Source organism: Leptodactylus fuscus, chromosome 8 (assembly GCF_031893055.1).
Source record: "Leptodactylus fuscus isolate aLepFus1 chromosome 8, aLepFus1.hap2, whole genome shotgun sequence".
In the NCBI taxonomy this organism is placed as follows: Eukaryota; Metazoa; Chordata; class Amphibia; order Anura; family Leptodactylidae; genus Leptodactylus; species Leptodactylus fuscus.
In genome coordinates this window covers 7,692,210-7,709,552 of record NC_134272.1, presented here as the reverse complement: position 1 = coordinate 7,709,552, position 17,343 = coordinate 7,692,210, and the positions used below count along the sequence as shown (strand labels likewise).

The following is a 17,343-nucleotide window of genomic DNA, read 5'->3' as shown; positions in this document are numbered from 1 at the left end:
ATGTCCACAAGGTGCGCGGCTTCTGTAACAACGGGGGTAAAACATTGCTTGTTCACAGCAGTCGCCCCCCCCCAGCCATCAACACTTTATCCTTCATCCTATGAAGAGAGGGTAAATAATTGGCTTTTACTGTCATTCTTCTTCTTCTTGCCTGCCAGGGTTCTTTATGTGTTGGGTCTGACAACAGGTGACATAATAAAATCCAACCCCGGCTCCCTCCTCTGTGTGTTATATACGGGGCTGGCACGCTATATACTTCTAATACCACACAGATAGGCAGGAGGGATTGGCTGACACTTGTGTAGGGTTATAAGGTGCTATAATGTGATGCAGAATAAGGAGTGTCCTATACACCATTGTGTCACCATAGGCGGGGTGTATTACTAAGCACCTACACATCATCTCGTCAAGGCTCCACCTAGGGATAATAAAAAAAGAAAAAAGTCACCTGTTTTAACGCGCTTGATTCTTCCCATTTCCCTGAAGTTAAGCTTTTCCTTGTCCGGATGACATCACGCTCATTAGTCACATGACCCAATCGCATTATAGTGAATGGGCCAAGCTGCAACAAGTGCAATGATTGCCTGCTTCTATACCAATGAAAGGAGCTTGTTACTGACCATGCAAGTCAGAAACGGTCTGGGGGAAAAAAGAGGAGTGGATGGTTCGGCCTTCCAACCCCACAGCCCTGCTGCTAAGGCTCGTCGCTCCATGTCCTCCATCTAAAATTGTCCAGGGAGAGAGAATCCTTTGCACTTTGAAGAATTGTGGATAAGACGTCGGAATAACCTTTAGAGAGGCTATTCATCTCTTACCTTTAGATGTGACCTCCGCCGCGCCGTTCCTTAGAAATACCGTTTTTTTCCCGGTATGTAAATTAGTTCTCTGGCAGCAATGGGGGCGGGCCCCAGCACTGGAAATGCAATGGGGGCGTCCACACTGCTGCTCGAAAACACGATCCTGCGACGCCTCTATCTTCGGCTGGATCCTCCCCTTCTCTGTTGTCTTCTTCCTGCGTCACCTTCGAAGCCTGCGCAGGGAGACACTAGTAGAGCTGACTGCGCATGCCGGCCGGCTGCTCTTGTAGTTCAATGCAGGAGCGGCCTCCCAAAAATGGCCACCGGCCAGCATTCGCACTCGGCTCTGCTGGTGTCTCACTGGCAGAGCCAACTGCGCAGGAGTCGGAGGTGATGCAGGAGGAAGACAACAGAGAAGAAGAGGATCCAGCCGAAGATAGAGGCGTTGCAGGATCATGTTCTCGAGCTGCAGTGGGGACGACCCCAGTGCATTTTCAGCGCTAGGGCCCGCCCCCATCGCTGTGAGAGAACGAATTTACATACCGGTAAAAACCGGTATTTCTAAGGAACAGCGCGGCAAAGATCACATCTAAAGGTAAGAGATGAATAACCTTTCTAAAGACTATTCCAACGTCTTATCCACAAAAAAGGTTTTAATGGTAGAATCCCTTTAAAAGATAACGACTACAGGGTGTCTTACAATGACAGGTCACTCCGTTTCTCCACGTTCAGATGAAAAGCTTAGAAGCCGGGCCCCTAGACCTGACCATGCACATGATAACCAGGTCACATGTCAAGAGTCTGGATACAAAGAGGAGAAAATAGAGGCCTGGAGCTCTGCCTGAAATGCCGCAACACTTGTGGCCCCTCTGGCTTTCCGCTGCCACTTTCACCCACTTGAATGGGCCACTGGAGTGGCTTGTGCTATGCGGGTTTTGAAACTATATTATCCACCAGGTAGAGCTGGACAATTATTATTTTTTGCTTCAATTTCAGGGCAGAATCCACCACAAAACCAGTGTCAAACTCCACCATGTGAACATAACCCAAGTGTCCAGCAAAACCAAGTAATGTGACTAGCACAACAGCTACATAAGAGTCAGGCATGGACTGTGCCACCAGCGCCAAGGACTGTAATCACACAACGTGACTCTTGTATTATTTAGATGGGTGTCTGAAGATTCCTGTAATCCGGCATCTGATAATCGGCCACTCAGAGCAGGAACAGGACTCCACAAAAAGAAAAGGAAGATTGCAGCAGATTTTATGGTAGCACATCATTTTGAGAAGTCTCTAGCTTAAAGGAGTTGTCCAAGACAACATACTGATCAAATAACCTTACTATAAGTCATCAATATGCGATTGGCGGGGGTCTGATATCAGCATCAGTCACCCGATAGCTCCATAGTATACAGAGATGGAAGCAAATGGATCCATAAACTGCATAGTGACCAGGAGCGGAGTGGTAATAGTGCAGCACAGCCATTACACAGCGTACGGAGCTTCTGCTACAAACAGCTGATCAGCAGGGGTGCAGGGTGTTGGACACCAACCACACTCATATCAAAGGGTTTGTCCAGGGATCTATTCACTTACCTGGACCCAGGAATTGCTGATAAGGGATACCAGGGTTTCAGGAACATTGCAACCCTCAAGTCATGTGATCCCAGATTGCTTCTCCCAATAACTCATAGGTAATTAATTACCTGTGCTGTGGGAGGAGCTTTATTATAGCCAGCCCCCATAGGTAAGTTAATTGTCTGTGAGATTGGGGGAAGGAACAGTATGGAAGGGGTGGAGTGAGAAGGGAGCCAAACGCTGCCTCCTATCACATGGCACAGGGGGGCTGATATGGCCAGAATCCCTGGCTCCATTAAGAGCATCCCCACGATCAAGTAAGTAAATGAATACTCCCCGGACAATCCCTTTAATGAGCTATCCTAAGGATAGGCCATCAATAGGTTACCTTGACTCCTTCAAAGCCATGTTCACACCGCTGATTTTTTCCAATCTGAAAAAAATCATCTGCAGAAATCCAAGGCTCAGCTGCTCAATATGGTGAACCTGTGTGCAGCCATCAGTTTCTGAACGGATACGCTGCTTTTTCGAATCCCATAGGCAGGAAAATCCGTGCCATATAAACTAGGGTGCGGCTTACAATAAGTGGCAGGAGTTTTTTTCATGCGGATTCCAAGGCCAAAAACAATCAGCCACCAAGTGAACACGCACTAAGCCGGGCTATGGAGCAAGGGTCGGGACCGGTTTGGGGTGGAGTCGGAGAAACGTAACCGATTGTGGCTTCAAAATAAAAGGATTATTATAAATATTAGGCAATTATTGATACTGTATAATTAAATAAATGTGCAGCTTGTTACATATTTACATACTGGCGTTTTAATAAATTAGAATGAGCTTTACAGCTGCAGACTGATCACGGTTGTCAGACATTTATTAAGGAGTCAGAGTCGGGCAGTAGAAAAACAGAGTCGGAGGTCTGACCCACCAACTCCACCGCCCTGGCTCTAAGGCAATGATCACCCCGTGTTTGAGACGTGCAGATTTGACCAAAGGAACAAAACTGCGATTTTTAACCATTTTTAGTATTAACTATTAAATTTTAAAATATATATTATTGCATTGATCATATAAATACATGCACCACCCAGTATGCATGGCCAAAAAAATATGCCTAGCGAAACCTCACTATAATATATATATTTATATACTTACATATCTTTCCAACCTAATGTCGCTGAAGTTACAATTTGTTACCTATTTTTAATATTTGTGCCCATTTTATACACTAGTGAAAGAGGAGAGCGCCGCAACCTATACCCTACCTGTAGGAGGCGCTGTGTTGGGGTTTTGAGTCTTACTAGACCATTGTGCCCTTCCTATAGTGATTTCCAGTGAACACGTTGCAGAGATTCCCGCACTCACATACAGATCACACCAGATCGCTATTACCCCACAAGTAACCCGCGGTCCGGCATGTGATGGACACTTGTACGTTGCGGTTACATAACGCTTTCCGCTAGGCCGCTGCACTGTGCCCTTGGAGGATTATTTAATAGGGACTTCGGGGCGTTACAAAAAATCTTCAACGTAATCCAAATATTACAGAGTTGTGTCTACAAAAACAAAATGGAGTCTAGCGTTTGCCGACCTCCTGCGTATAACCGCGCACTCTTATATTACAGGTACGAAGTCTTGCAAATTATTTCAGGGCGCAGCAGCTAAAGAAAGAAAAATTAACCCTGCGTATAGCATTAACGCCCCTATAACTAGCTGGCATGGGGCTGGGTGAATGGGCGACGTAATAAATTGTTGCAAATAAATTGTGTGTTGACCCCGAAATATCCATGAAGGGGCAGGGTGAATAATGTGGGTTACCTTTGCTTTTGGCAGTGGGCGCCCGTCCATTGCTACCCGAATCCCTCCTCTGCCTCTTGCTATGGGGTCGGACGCTGGAGCGCAGGAAGTGGTGCTGATCCTGCTGGACTTTGGAGGGCTGTTCAGGGGTGGCGGCCGCCTCTGGGGTCTCGGAGATGAGTAGATCCCCTTCTGTCTTGCTTTTATCTTCCACTTCTGCCGCCGCCGCCACCACGGCCGCCGGTGCTGCCGCTTCTTCCTCTTCTTCAGTCTCGGGGGCCCGCTTGTTGTTCGGCTTCCTTTCCTCTCCACTCTTCAGCTTCACTGTCATCCTGAAATGAGAAAAGTCAACAAAAAATAAGATCAGAAAATTTAGAAAAAAAAATAAAAAAAAAATTGGGGGCATACACCGGGGTCCTGTCCCTTTAAGGTCACCCGAAAACCTCCATTTTCTATAAGCAATGTCTTATGGAATGGATAGGGTTAAAAAAAATAATAAATTACCGCAAAATTAAGAAGTAAAAATTATTAAAATGTATCTCAAATTTCTGATTTTTCCTAAAGTTTCCAAAAATTTCCTGGCGCCAGGCTAACCCGCCGTCGCCCCACAAGAGACCTTAACCTTGTGAACCGTCTCCTAGACTATGCGAGACTACACGATCCACCCGATTTAGCGGTAGACGCACCATCGCCCCCGTTTCGATTTAGGGTTCTAAGTTTCGCCTTTATTTTATTCCTAAATTCTGCGTTTTCGGACGGTTTGGATCCCCAGACGCGGCGACCGTGGCTCTGAGGGCTCATGGCTGCTAGTGTATAATCCATGGCCATGTTTACTCTGGGTTTATCCCTTTTATATAAGGGGTTTTTTTACCCTTTCCTTCCCAGGGGGTACACCTCAGAGGGGAGGGGGGGGGGGCAGGCAGTGACTCCCCTAAACCCCAATATTCCAGTCAAAGAAATAAGTTGTGCAGAAGGAGAGACAGAAAGAGAGGAGAGGAGAGATCCTGAACAACATGGCCGCCATTGTTAGTGACAAATCCTCTTCCACTGTCCCGACTGCACAGCCCGGGCTGGATGGCTCAGTCCTGTGGCGGGGAAGGGGCACGGTGCCCGGGTGAGGGCTCCCGGGGTGGCAGGGACGGCTGCCGGGCTCCGGGGCAGGCTGGACGAGGCGGCAGACGAGGGAGCTCGGGCTTGGTTTTGTTGTTGAGCACAAGAGAACCCGACATGATGATCAGGCGCCGCCGCCGCCGCCGCGCTCGCCCCGGACTCTGCTTCCTAAAAGTGATCCGGCCCGACCGATCCCTACCCAGTCCGGTGTCCCCGGCACCCCCGGGGGGTCGTCTTCGTCCTCACCATGGATCGGGGCTGATCGGAGCCTCGGTCCGCCCGGGATCGCTCATGTTCGTGCGCTCTCGTCTCCTGCGCCTTGTCTCCTCTGCTGCTGCTGCTCGGGGCTGGAGATTCCACCAAATGCTGCAGCCAGGCGCGGAGGGGACCCCTCCTTCAACACCCCAAAACTCCAGATCGGTACCTCGGATCAACTCGGGACCGGGGGCAAACGAAAGCTGAGAACTTCCCCTTCCAGATGCATATCTCACTTCCCCTATCGGGGGTAAGGAATTTAAACCAGACGCTGCCAATCTCGGGGCACCTCATGGGGCGTTGTTGGAGATGAACTTTGCTTTTTGCTACGTCATCAGCTTGGGCAGCATTTGAAATTTTATTATTTTTGGGGCAAAACTTATTCACCCCTCCATAGGAGTCATCACACCCCAGAAACCTACAGCCACTAACACTGGAGGAAGGGAATGCAGGCACCAGAGATGTGCAGCAAGAAAACTGGTTTAGCTGCATTGCATTTCTTATGGGCACAGGGGCATCAAAACAAGATGGATCCAGCCCCATAGTAAACACTGATCAGGACAACTTGGGGGCTACTGGGGTAAAAACTGGGGGGAGCTAGCTAGTAGTCATACCTATATCTGCATAGACATTATAGGAAGAATAATAATAAATTATAACAATACCCTGGTGGTTAATAATTCATTGCAAACTGTCTGGTGGGAAAGGACAACTCTCAGCACGATCTGACAGGGATTGCTGGGAGTTGTAGTCGTCTGCCAAGTGTTACAGCAATGACTGATGCAGGGCAACAAATACATACACATATATATAATCAAATGATATGCACAGATACTATGTTCTGTATACAATGCATCACACTACACCCTATATATTGTCTCACTACAGAATGTATCCCAATATACAATGTATTACTAAAGTATCACACACATTATATACATATATACACACACTATAACAATGCAGAATGTATCACACTATAAATACAATATATCACTACAGAATGTATCAGATTATATCATGTCCATCACACTGTACACATGTATTACTACAGGATGTATCACAGTATACAATGTATCAGTAAAATATCTCATTCTACATTGTATCATAACAGATTATACAATGTATCTCCCAGCAATGTTTCAATGTTGATTGATTGATTCATTCCAATACTATGCAATAATAAACAATGACCCCAAGACAGTAAATGGCCCCGACTATTGTAATAGCAATAGAGTGGAAGCAGCAAATAAATAATATATATAATGTATACAGCATGTAGGGCACAAGGCAGCACTGCTGTGCACAGACACATAATACACTTATTACACGAGGAGAATTATAAGCAGCTTAGGACACAGGAGGCCGCAGGACAACAGCTGCTCTCTGCTATCAGCCACTGTATGATGGGATGTGGGATACTCAGGGTAGGCAGAGCCTGATGGGGGTGATAGCTGGGCTCATTAGTGATAATTGATTAAGTGGTCACCTGAGCTGGTGTATAACACTTGTCACTAGCACAGCTGTATACAGACCAGTATATAGGAGGCTCCTCTGTGTATTAATGCACTGTGTGCTGTCCAGGTACTGGAGTACTACAACTCCCAGCATGCCCTGCTGTACTGTCACCACACTATACAGTGTATGAATAGGAATAACAGAGAGGAGACAAAGACTTTGTATTGGGACAGTGTCAGTCACGGTATATAGAGGAGGAGCAGTGCCTGATGGGAGTTGTAGTGTGACAGCAGGGCATGAAGGGTTAAGTGGCCCTTACCTGATACATGAAGGAGTCTTGAAGGGCCTGATCCGGCTTGTCGTGTCCCTGCCGCCGGGCCTATGTCATACAAGTAGCCGATGACCCCCAACCTATCCCCGCAGTCAGCCAGCTGTCAATGCCCCCCGTAACCTCCGCAGGGCCTGATCCGGAGCTCCATTGGATCCTGGTGCCGACCTTCTCCCCCAAGCTCGCGTCCGCATCTGACAACAACCCGCGCCAAGCCAGCCTGCCAAAACAAGCCACGCCCCTCACAACCCAAACAAACGCACCGATTGGTGTGCTGTCCTGGAGAGGCGGAGCCTGTCTTAGAAGGACCAATCACAAGCCACAACGCCAAGCGGCGCTGGGAGTCATGGGCATAGAGGGCAGAGTTTAATGATGTCAATGGCGAGAGGAAGAGATGTCCGATTGGCTGGCTGGTTTGACCAATAGAAGGACGTTTTACAATCATGTTACAGCGTAGTTAGCCGTCTCCATAACGACTGATGCTATTGGTTGGATGAGATTTGATTGACGCTGTGGGCGGGGCGAAGGCTGCGACTGATATTCGGCTTGTGGTCGTGTCTAGAATGGAGTTCGTGGGTCTGATGACGTAGCAGTCACATGGTCTGGAGCTCACATGACCCGAAAGGAAGGGGCCATATTGGTTGTCACCAAATACCCTTCACAATAAGGAGCTGCATCACCGCCCCCTAGTGGTCAGGTCCTGAACAGTGACTTGGCTTAGGCTGGGGTCATACTAGCCTTCAGGTCTCTGTCGCTAGCCCCCAAAGACAACCAGTCCGTCTGATTAAAATGTGGATTCCTGCGGCCATCACACTGGCACAGAGGGGGCGGATTATGGAGCGGAAACCACGTCATAATCCGCCCCCTCACAATGGTGGTCTATGGAGACCGCTAGAGTTCTTGTTGCCGCTAGCCCTTTCTTCAGACGGATTCCGCGGCTCGTTGAGATGCAGCAGCGACCTCCGGAGTCGGCCCATTCACTTGAGCCTACTCCAGAGGGAAAAGCCGCGACGGTTGTGGCAGGCAGATTTTGGCCTGAGAGTGACGCAGCTCCTCGCGTGACTCTCGATGCCAAAATCCGCCCTGTGAACGGGGCCTTAGACTATAATGGGGTCCGCCGCTTACAGTCCAGTTGAGACACAGATGTGAACCAAGCCTTAGGCATTGGCATCTCCGTCGCAGTGACCTCCAAAAATCAACGGACAGAAAAGTCCTGCAAGTCCTACTTTTCCATCCTTTGGTTTCAGTATAAAAAAAGATCTTTCGCTCCTCATTATACCTGATAATAATAATACATTTTATTTCTATAGCGCCAACCTATTCCACAGCGCTGTACAATTTGTAGGGTTCAAATACAGACAGAGAGATACATTACAAAGAAAACACAAGAGAGAGCACCGCGCGGCACCTTGTGCATTACCCTTTTAAAGTGATTCCACAAAGTATTATTCAACATATAATCACCTTTAAGCGCTGTGAAATGATCACAGCACTCAAATATCACTTCATAGACAAAATGGCTAGTAGCTGGCAGATCTGAACCGTGAAAGCACGTGTGCATGGTACTATACAGAAAAGGACCTATCCAACCAACTTCTACAGAAGTATCAAATGGATGAAAGGATCCGCGCTTACCAACCGTAGTTCTTGTTTCATGCCTCACACACAACGCGTTTCGAAACTGGAAGCTGGTTTCTTCTTCAGGTGTACGAAGGACAGCATTGCATAGATACTGAGAGCACAGAATATAGACATCCGGGGATGCACCCCCATAGTGACCTCATCACTTTACAATTGTAGCAAAAAAACACGTCAAATGCAATCTGGAATAAGAGCGGATCTTACTATTGCAGCCTTCATTGTTTTATCTGCCTATAGGGGTAGTCTCATTGTAGGCCACATGATATGTCATAAACCTGCCATAGATACAAACATGATAGTGCACTAAAGCCGGACTGCTAAACCTCTGCCCTGGACTTCTCTTTAATATTCTTGGATCTAAGCCTGACTGAGGACACTGATGTTTCGTGGTTTGTAGCTTTATACTAATAGTTCACATCACATTGTTATCTAAGGGTTAAAAGAGTTGTCCGCCATAAATGCAAAAGATGGTGGGAAAAAAAAAAGCAACATTCACCTACCTGGTTCTCAATTCAAGCAGTGTGTTCCCTGTATTAGTACACAGACCGTAGGGGCCGGAAATGCAGAGACTCAATTGACCACGTGGTCATGTACTCGGTAATGGTGACATCTCAGCGGTGATATTGCCAGTACCCGACATGCCTTTCAGTTCTGCCAGTACATACACTGTAGGAAATGGGAATATGCCCTTAAACCAAGGACTTGGGAGAACGTGAGTCTCATTGCTTTGCATTTAACCCCAGACACCCCTTTAAATGGTAAATAATAGGTCAGCAAACAATACCAAAAACTGGTCAACCTCTTACTGAACTGTTCTTCTCGACATCCACCATATTATTACAGTGGCTGTCAGGTATTTAAATATGGTGTCAGCAGAGACCCTAATGCCAGTGATAAGTGCTCACGTTAAAGCCTCCGTGAGGCGCCATTTACCCAGCAGCACATGGGTACCATAATTTTGGGAGGAACGACAGTACCTGGTACGAGGTCCGAGATCACCAAGACTATTGAAAGCTCCCCGGCTTGTCTGGCAATAACTTCTATTACAGGCTGCTTTATGCACTCTCTAATAGAAGTGCCAGTAATTTGCAATGTATTGCATTAGTGATCAGACCTTATGGGGCTCTAATAAAATACAGTAAATACAGTAAAAAAAAAAAAAATCTCTAAATTCCCTAAAACACATAGAAATTTTTTTAAAAATAAAGCAAACCACATACATATTATTAGTAGAGATAAGCGATGTATTTGTTCACAATCGAATACAAGGCCGCATACGCAGTAATAATTCGTGTCCCCTCCCACCTTCCCTGGGGCATTTTTTGCACCAATAACTGCGCAGGGGGAGGTGGGACAGGAACTACGACAACAGAGGTAGTGAAAAAAATTAAAAAAAACATAGGCTGCTGAAAACATGTGACCTCCCATTCATAAGAACAGCCGCCGCCATATTCGTGTCATTTCAGTGTTGGAATGATAGGGAGAGCTTGTTCTGAGGGCGATACAGTGCTTTGGTTAGGCAGGAATTGGAAATAACAGCTCTTTTCAGAGCTCAATATAAAATCTATCTGCAAATCATGCAGCGTAGCAGCAGGGGACATGGGTGAGGACGTGCATACCCAGCTGGGTGTCTAGTCCACAGTCCAGGTACTGGAGAGGGGCTGCCAGCAATGTCCTTTGTCATTATGAGCAGGGGACATGGGCTAGGATGTGGATATCCAGCTGTATATCCACTCCACAGTCCAGGTACTGGAGAGGGGCTGCCAGCAGCAGCAGGGGACATGGGTGAGGACGTGGATAACCAGCTGGGTATCCACTCCATAGCCCAGGTACTGGAGAGATTAAGTCAACAAACAATTTACTCTTCCTCATCCTTCTCATCCTCCTCCTCCTACAACTCCAGACCCTAATTCTGCATGTGAAATTTTTTTTATATATATAAAAAAATATTTCCAAAATCCCCCTCCCAGGGGGTTGCAACTCAATTATATAGGGCACCAGCCCCAGGGCCTGCAAAATAATTTCTTAGGGCTCCCCCCAAGGGCCTGAAAATTAATGTTTTAGGGCTCACCCCCAAGGGCTTGAAATCTAATTTTTTAGGGGTCACCCCAAGGGCCAAAAAATGAAACACTGCTGCTGCATGGCTCTAGTCACCAAGAGGGCATAAAACTGCTTTTTAAAGGCTGTACTCACGCCAAGGGCCAAAAACACTGTATTGTAAAGGCTCTACTCACGCCAAGGGCCAAAAACACTGCAGTTTAAAGGCTGTACTCACTCCAAGGGCCAAAAGCACTGTATTTTAAAGGTTCTACTCATGCCAAGGGCCAAAAACACTGCTGGTGCAAGGCTCTACTTATGCCAGGGGCCAAAAACACTATTTTAAAGGCTCTACTCACGCCAAGGGCCAAAAACACTGCTGGTGCGAGGCTCTACTCACTGTAAGGGACAAAATCTGAATCTCTGCTGTTTAAAGGCTCAACTCACCCAAAGAACCCACAAATCTCTGCTGGTGGAGGCTGAAGTAAGTTAAAGGGCCTAAAACTCTGCAGGTAGAGGCTGAAGTCACCTGAAGGGCCTCAATCTCTGCTGGTAGCTCAGCTTAAGGGCCTGGAACTTCATTTGGAAGGGCTCATGTTAAGGGCCTTAAAAGTGAATTTTGGAAGGTCTCACCACATCACACACACAATGACAGGTCAGGGTGGGGACTGAAGGATTTCCCATTGTCTATTCCATCTGTGGTTGTCATGGGGAACACGATTTAAAGGGGTGGTTGTTATTTATTTATTTTTTAAGCTTAAATTGGGGTTTGTGTCCATCCATTTGGGGAGTAAAGAAGGTTTCCAGGTATTTTCCCACTTTGATAGAGGTTGTAGTGAGTGTGTATAGTGTGTAGTTGTTAGGCTGTGATGTTGGGGTAATAGAGGGTCTTTGGTGTGTTAGATGCCCCCAGACATGCTTCCCCTGCTGTCCCAGTTGCATTTTAGAGGTGTCATCATTTCCTGGGGTGTGGACTTGGACTTGGTGACTCTCCTGAGTCGAATGGTGGGATCCCCTGAAACGAAGCATTTTCTCCCATAGACTATAATGGGGTTCCATATTCGTTCGAATAGTTGAATATTGAGAAGCTATTCGAAACGAATAATGAATAACAGGTATCCCTGTGTCTCAACACTCTATCTAAAAACTTATAAAATACAGTATATTTCCATATGGTGAACACTTTAGTGGGAAACAAAAAATCGAACCGCCATTTTTTTGCTATTTTGTCTCTATAAAAATTTGAACAAAAAAAAAAAAAGATCTTAACTAAAAAAAAAAAAAAAAGTACATCTGGCCCTGCAAAAACAGACGCTCTGTGAATACGCGGAGATATTAAAAATGTACGGGTTTTAGATTATTTTTGCAAAGATTTTTTATTTTTTTTGAAGGGGTTAAAACATAAATAAAACTATATAAATTTTGAATGAAAAAAAGTTATGGGGTTTGGAAGGCGGGGAGTCAAACACAAAAATCAAAAAATGCCCATTGCGGGAATAAAAGGGGAACACTGTCCACCTATTGTTCCTCTGTATTCTAGTTTAATACTATATGTATATGATTATATTTGGCTTGCTGACAGTTACCATAATGCAGGATAATTGTTTATATAAATACAACATATCAAATATACAACATAAGGTAATTATGATTTTTATTTAATGATTGCTGTAATTCTGGATTGCACAGTGACTTGCTGGTTAGCCCTGTTACCTGTTACCTTGTAGCACTGGGGTCTCTAGTTTGTATCTTCTTCTTGTATTTGTCTGGGTTTCCTCTGCAAATTTCAATTTCTTCCTACATGCCAAAAACATATCAACAATTTCAATCAAAATTGACAACAGACCAAATACAAACAGTCAATGACGTAACTAGGAATGGCGGGGCCCCATGGTGAACTTTTCACATGCCCCCCCCCCAACCGACACTGAAGACCTCGACCAACTGACCCCTAACACCCCAATGCACAGAATTATGTCCCCATACTGGCCCCAGTACACAGTATTATGTCCCCATACTGGCCCCAGTACACAGTATTATGTCCCCATACTGGCCCCAGTACACAGTATTATACCCCATAGTGGCCCCAGTACACAGTATTATACCCCATAGTGGCCCCTGCACACAGTATTATCCCCCATAATGGCCCCTGCACACAGTATTATGTCCCCATACTGGCCCCAGTACACAGGATTATACCCCATAGTGGCCCCTGCACACAGTATTATCCCCCATAGTGGCCCCTGCACACAGTATTATGCCCCCATACTGGCCCCAGTACACAGGATTATCCCCCATAGTGGCCCCTGCACACAGTATTATCCCCCATAGTGGCCCCTGCACACAGTATTATCCCCCATAGTGGCCCCTGCACACAGTATTATGCCCCCATACTGGCCCCAGTACACAGGATTATACCCCATAGTGGCCTGTGGCAGCTGCCTCTGCTGCTACGGTGGTAGTTACGTCACTGCAAACAATTATCGCTCCTAAAGCTTGCAATATATTTTCATAGATAAGTCCATAATATCATAGGTTTCTACTACTGTAAGTCCCATTGTCACTATTTACTGTAATATAACATGAACATCTTTATAGAATAAGCCAAAAAATTACATTATTGCTAGAACGGAACCGTATGTCCTACCTCTATAGCTAGTGTGCAGTTTCATCTGACAACTCTCCAGTATTCCTGAGTATCTGCTCCGTGAAGCATATTTATGAAGACTGGCACACTGAATGCTGGTCTTCATAACTCCAGCAGAACAGCCGACTCATAAATGCGGTGACTCCTCCGTCAGGCCATGCGCTATATTGTAAATAATCTTAAATGTCGTTCAACTCCTACTCCAATTTCATGAAAGCGATGTGGAAGACGCTAATATACTACTTTTACACCAGGTATCTGACATAAGCGTCATAATAAATACGGCCCTATATGTCCAATTCCATGTAGCATATGTATAAGTAAAGAACAGCCCTGGGCAGAGACTTGTTCCAAGTCAAAAGTGGGAACAAATTCCTGTTGGCAGTGATTGACGTCACCACTTTACATGGATGGCTGGCATGGACAAAATATTCACTGCATTACAGAGTCACCCTCCTTCCTAGCCTGCTTGTCTTCATATAGTAACTTCCGGGGCTATACTATAGTAAGTGATTCTACGCCTCCTCCGAAAAATGTTGTCTATACCATAGCTGTAAAAATTGGTGACAACATTCACTGACCGTAGGAATTTGCTTTGACTTTTGTACTGTATATACTTGAATATAAGCCTGGTTTTTAAGCACAGTTTTTGTGCTGAATAAGCCCCCCTCGGCTTATACTCAAGTCAAGGGGGCTGAAGACTTTTGTACATCACACAGAGCTCAAAAGATTTGCAGCTGGAATTGCAGTGAAAGACAACGCTACTAAGTATTGATAAAGGGGGGCTGAAGACTTTTGCACATCACACTTTTCAAATTAAAAATTTTGAAATCCATTTATCATTTTCTTTCCACTTCACAATTATTGGCTACTTTGTGTTGGTCATCACTGAAAATCTCAAGAAGATACATTTAAGTTTGTGGTTGTGACAAAATGTGAAAGAATTCAGGGGGTGTGAATACATTTGCAAGGCATTGTATTAGACTGTAAGCTCTTAGGAGCAGAGTGTTATTATATATTAGTATATATTAGATTACAAACTGTTCGGAGTAGAGAGTATATTACATAGAGTGTATATTATATATTAGACTGTAAGCTCTCAGGAGCAGAGCGTATATTATATGTTATATTGTAATCTCTCAGGAGATATTCTATTATATATTAGATTGTCAGCTCTTGCATTATATAGTAGGAGACTTCTTGTATATTAGATTGTTAGCTCTTATGAGCAGAATGTAGACGTCGCTTTCCTTACTAGGGCTAATTGTTAATAGCCCCATTATGGCTGCAGCACATTTTGCATTTCTATCTAAGGCTCTGAATGTATAAGCCTGTTCTTCTACTATCCATTATTACTACTACTGGTTTCTTTACATATAATTCTGCCAGGAGTAACTGTAAAAAAGCAAATAAATAGCAGAGAAAAGCCCAAGAGAACATAGTATGGGAGATTCAGGAATAATGGACTGCAAATAAAGGGCATGATACAGCTAAAAAAAAAGCTCCCTGACACAGAAATAGAGACATCAGAGCACAATAAGGAAAGCTGCTTACTGTCCGTGACCAACATCCCATCAGATATAACACAAGCAGCTAGCCAGACATAAATATAAGTACTGTGAGAAACATCTGCAGAGTGTAGAAGCTGGGAAAGCTGTGTGGAATTCTCTCCCCTCCATTTACTGTATAAGGAAAGCCAAGCCCCTCTCAATCTGTTGTGAGTGCATGTTGCTTCTGATGGTATCTATGGAAAGACCTTCCTCAGTAACAGGGAGTGAGCAGCAAATTAGCTTGAAGGGAGACAGATAGTGGCAGGAACTTGGGAGATTTTTCAGACAAAAACAGTGGCATTTTTAAGTAAGGAGCAACATAGGTTGATCCAGAACCATAGGGTCTATTAAATGAGACTAAGTTATCCAAAAATGTATCGACCATTAAAGTATCAAGTTAAACATTGCTACTTCTGTAAGTGAGCTGTGGCCATTACCTATTGAGAGGAGAGGACTACTGATACGTGATCTCTACAGAACAGGAAGGGTCAGCCTATTCTTTGTCACCAGATTGAAAATTGCAGCATTTGCAAATTCTTATTCACTATAGATGGCGATATGGAAAATTTTAAACAGCATAATCTATAAATATGCTTCGTACTTAATTTAAAGAAAATCTACCCCTCCCCTGAGCATATTCAATGGCCGCCGTCACATTACACATTATGTGTGTCACCTTCATAGATTTGGAAAAAGTCTTGCAACGCCGATGCCAATGAGACAGTTGGTGCACTGGGGACGGCTTTCTGCATTGCTGCTTGTAGGATGGGTGAGGTCATAGCAATGGAGCAACCCTCACTGCAAAGTGTAGCAGAGGCAGGAGATGGTAGGGGTCCGAGTGGTAAGAGCAAGGCATCGGGAATATGGAAGAGTCCGGATACACGTCACGTCAATAGCAGCGGCATTTCCTAAGTGCAGGTCACTCGGACCTCTAATAAATAATGATTTTGGTATCCATGTTCTCCGTGAACCATACTAGGCACAGTTGGCACCACATAACTGTACAGGTGCATTACCAAATCCTGTTACTATTTCTGCTTTCCCTAAGCCACTGTTTCCCCAAACTGTAGGTCACAACCCCCTGTGGGGGCAGAAAGCCAAATTGAGAAATTTCCACATTGCAGGACTGCAAACTGCCAGCAATATCAATTGTCATGTCAGTCATGTGACCAGTCACATACAGGGGAAAGCTTGTATAGTAGCTCCGATTATGGAAGCTGGCCAGTGTTGCTTGTAGGGGAAGCACATGGAGGTATTAGTGCTGAGTATGTTGAGTAGCGTAGAGCTGAGTGTGTGGAGGGAAAGTGGATGTAGCAGTGCTGTGCAGGACGGAAAAGGAAGGTGGATGTAACAGGGCAGTGTGTGGAGGGAAATGTGGATATAACAGAGCTGAGTGTGTGGAGGGAAATTTGGATATAACAGCTGAGTGTGTGGAGGGAAACGTGGATTTAAGAAAGCGGAGTGTATGGAGGGAAATGTGGATATAGCGGAGCTGAGTGTGTGGAAGGAAATTTGGATATAACAGAGCCGAGTGTGTGGAGGGAAATGTGGATATAACAGAGCTGAGTGTGTGGAGGAAAATGTGGATATAACGGAGCTGAGTGTGTGGGGAATGTGAAGGCAGCACAGCTGAGTGTATGAAAGGAGCAGGCAGCAGTGTTGTGTCGAGAAGGAACACATGAAGGTAATACATCTAGCTGTGGGTCTGGAGAAGATGTAGACCACAGAACTGTGTATGAATGGGGAGGTAGCAGAACCATATGTGTGTAATAGCGGTGTGTGAAGGAAGAATAAGCAGAAGAGAGGTGGTACGTAGCCAAAGCGCATAAGAGACCAACTATAGCTGACTTTTAATCATATGGTACCGAGAACAGTATTGGGGAGACCTGAGAAAAAATCCTTGCCCAAGAGGGCTCAGTGTTCAGAAAGTTTGTGAACCACTACCCCCAAAACATATGCATGTGCCACGACGTCTAATGCAAGAACTGAAGAGTGGAGAAAAATTTCTTCTGGCACCTGATGAAGATACAAGTAGTGTAGGATAGTAACAGGAGTAAAGGAGCCATACAACCCTCCCCCCTGACATCTACCATCAGGGGAGGGTCCGGATACTCCATTGCCTGTATACACCCATTGTATACGTTGGTG

The 17,343-nt window shown here is 45.4% G+C and overlaps 1 protein-coding gene across 2 annotated transcripts in view; it reads right to left on the bottom strand.

The window, feature by feature from the left end:
• The window catches only part of CRAMP1 (cramped chromatin regulator 1), a 28,434-nt gene extending 20,899 nt beyond the window's left edge, over positions 1-7,535 (bottom strand). Inside the window, exons 1-2 of one of the 2 annotated variants that reach the window (XM_075285531.1) lie at positions 7,312-7,535; positions 4,191-4,501 (exon numbers count right to left, since the gene is read on the bottom strand). In XM_075285531.1, coding sequence (XP_075141632.1) covers positions 4,191-4,500 — 310 coding nt within the window. In that variant the 5' untranslated portion in view covers position 4,501; positions 7,312-7,535. Of the gene's footprint in view, positions 1-4,190; positions 4,502-5,525; positions 5,589-7,311 lie in introns of those variants that run through there. The other variant, XM_075285530.1, reaches the window with a different exon arrangement.
• Positions 7,536-17,343: the final 9,808 nt, after the last annotated feature.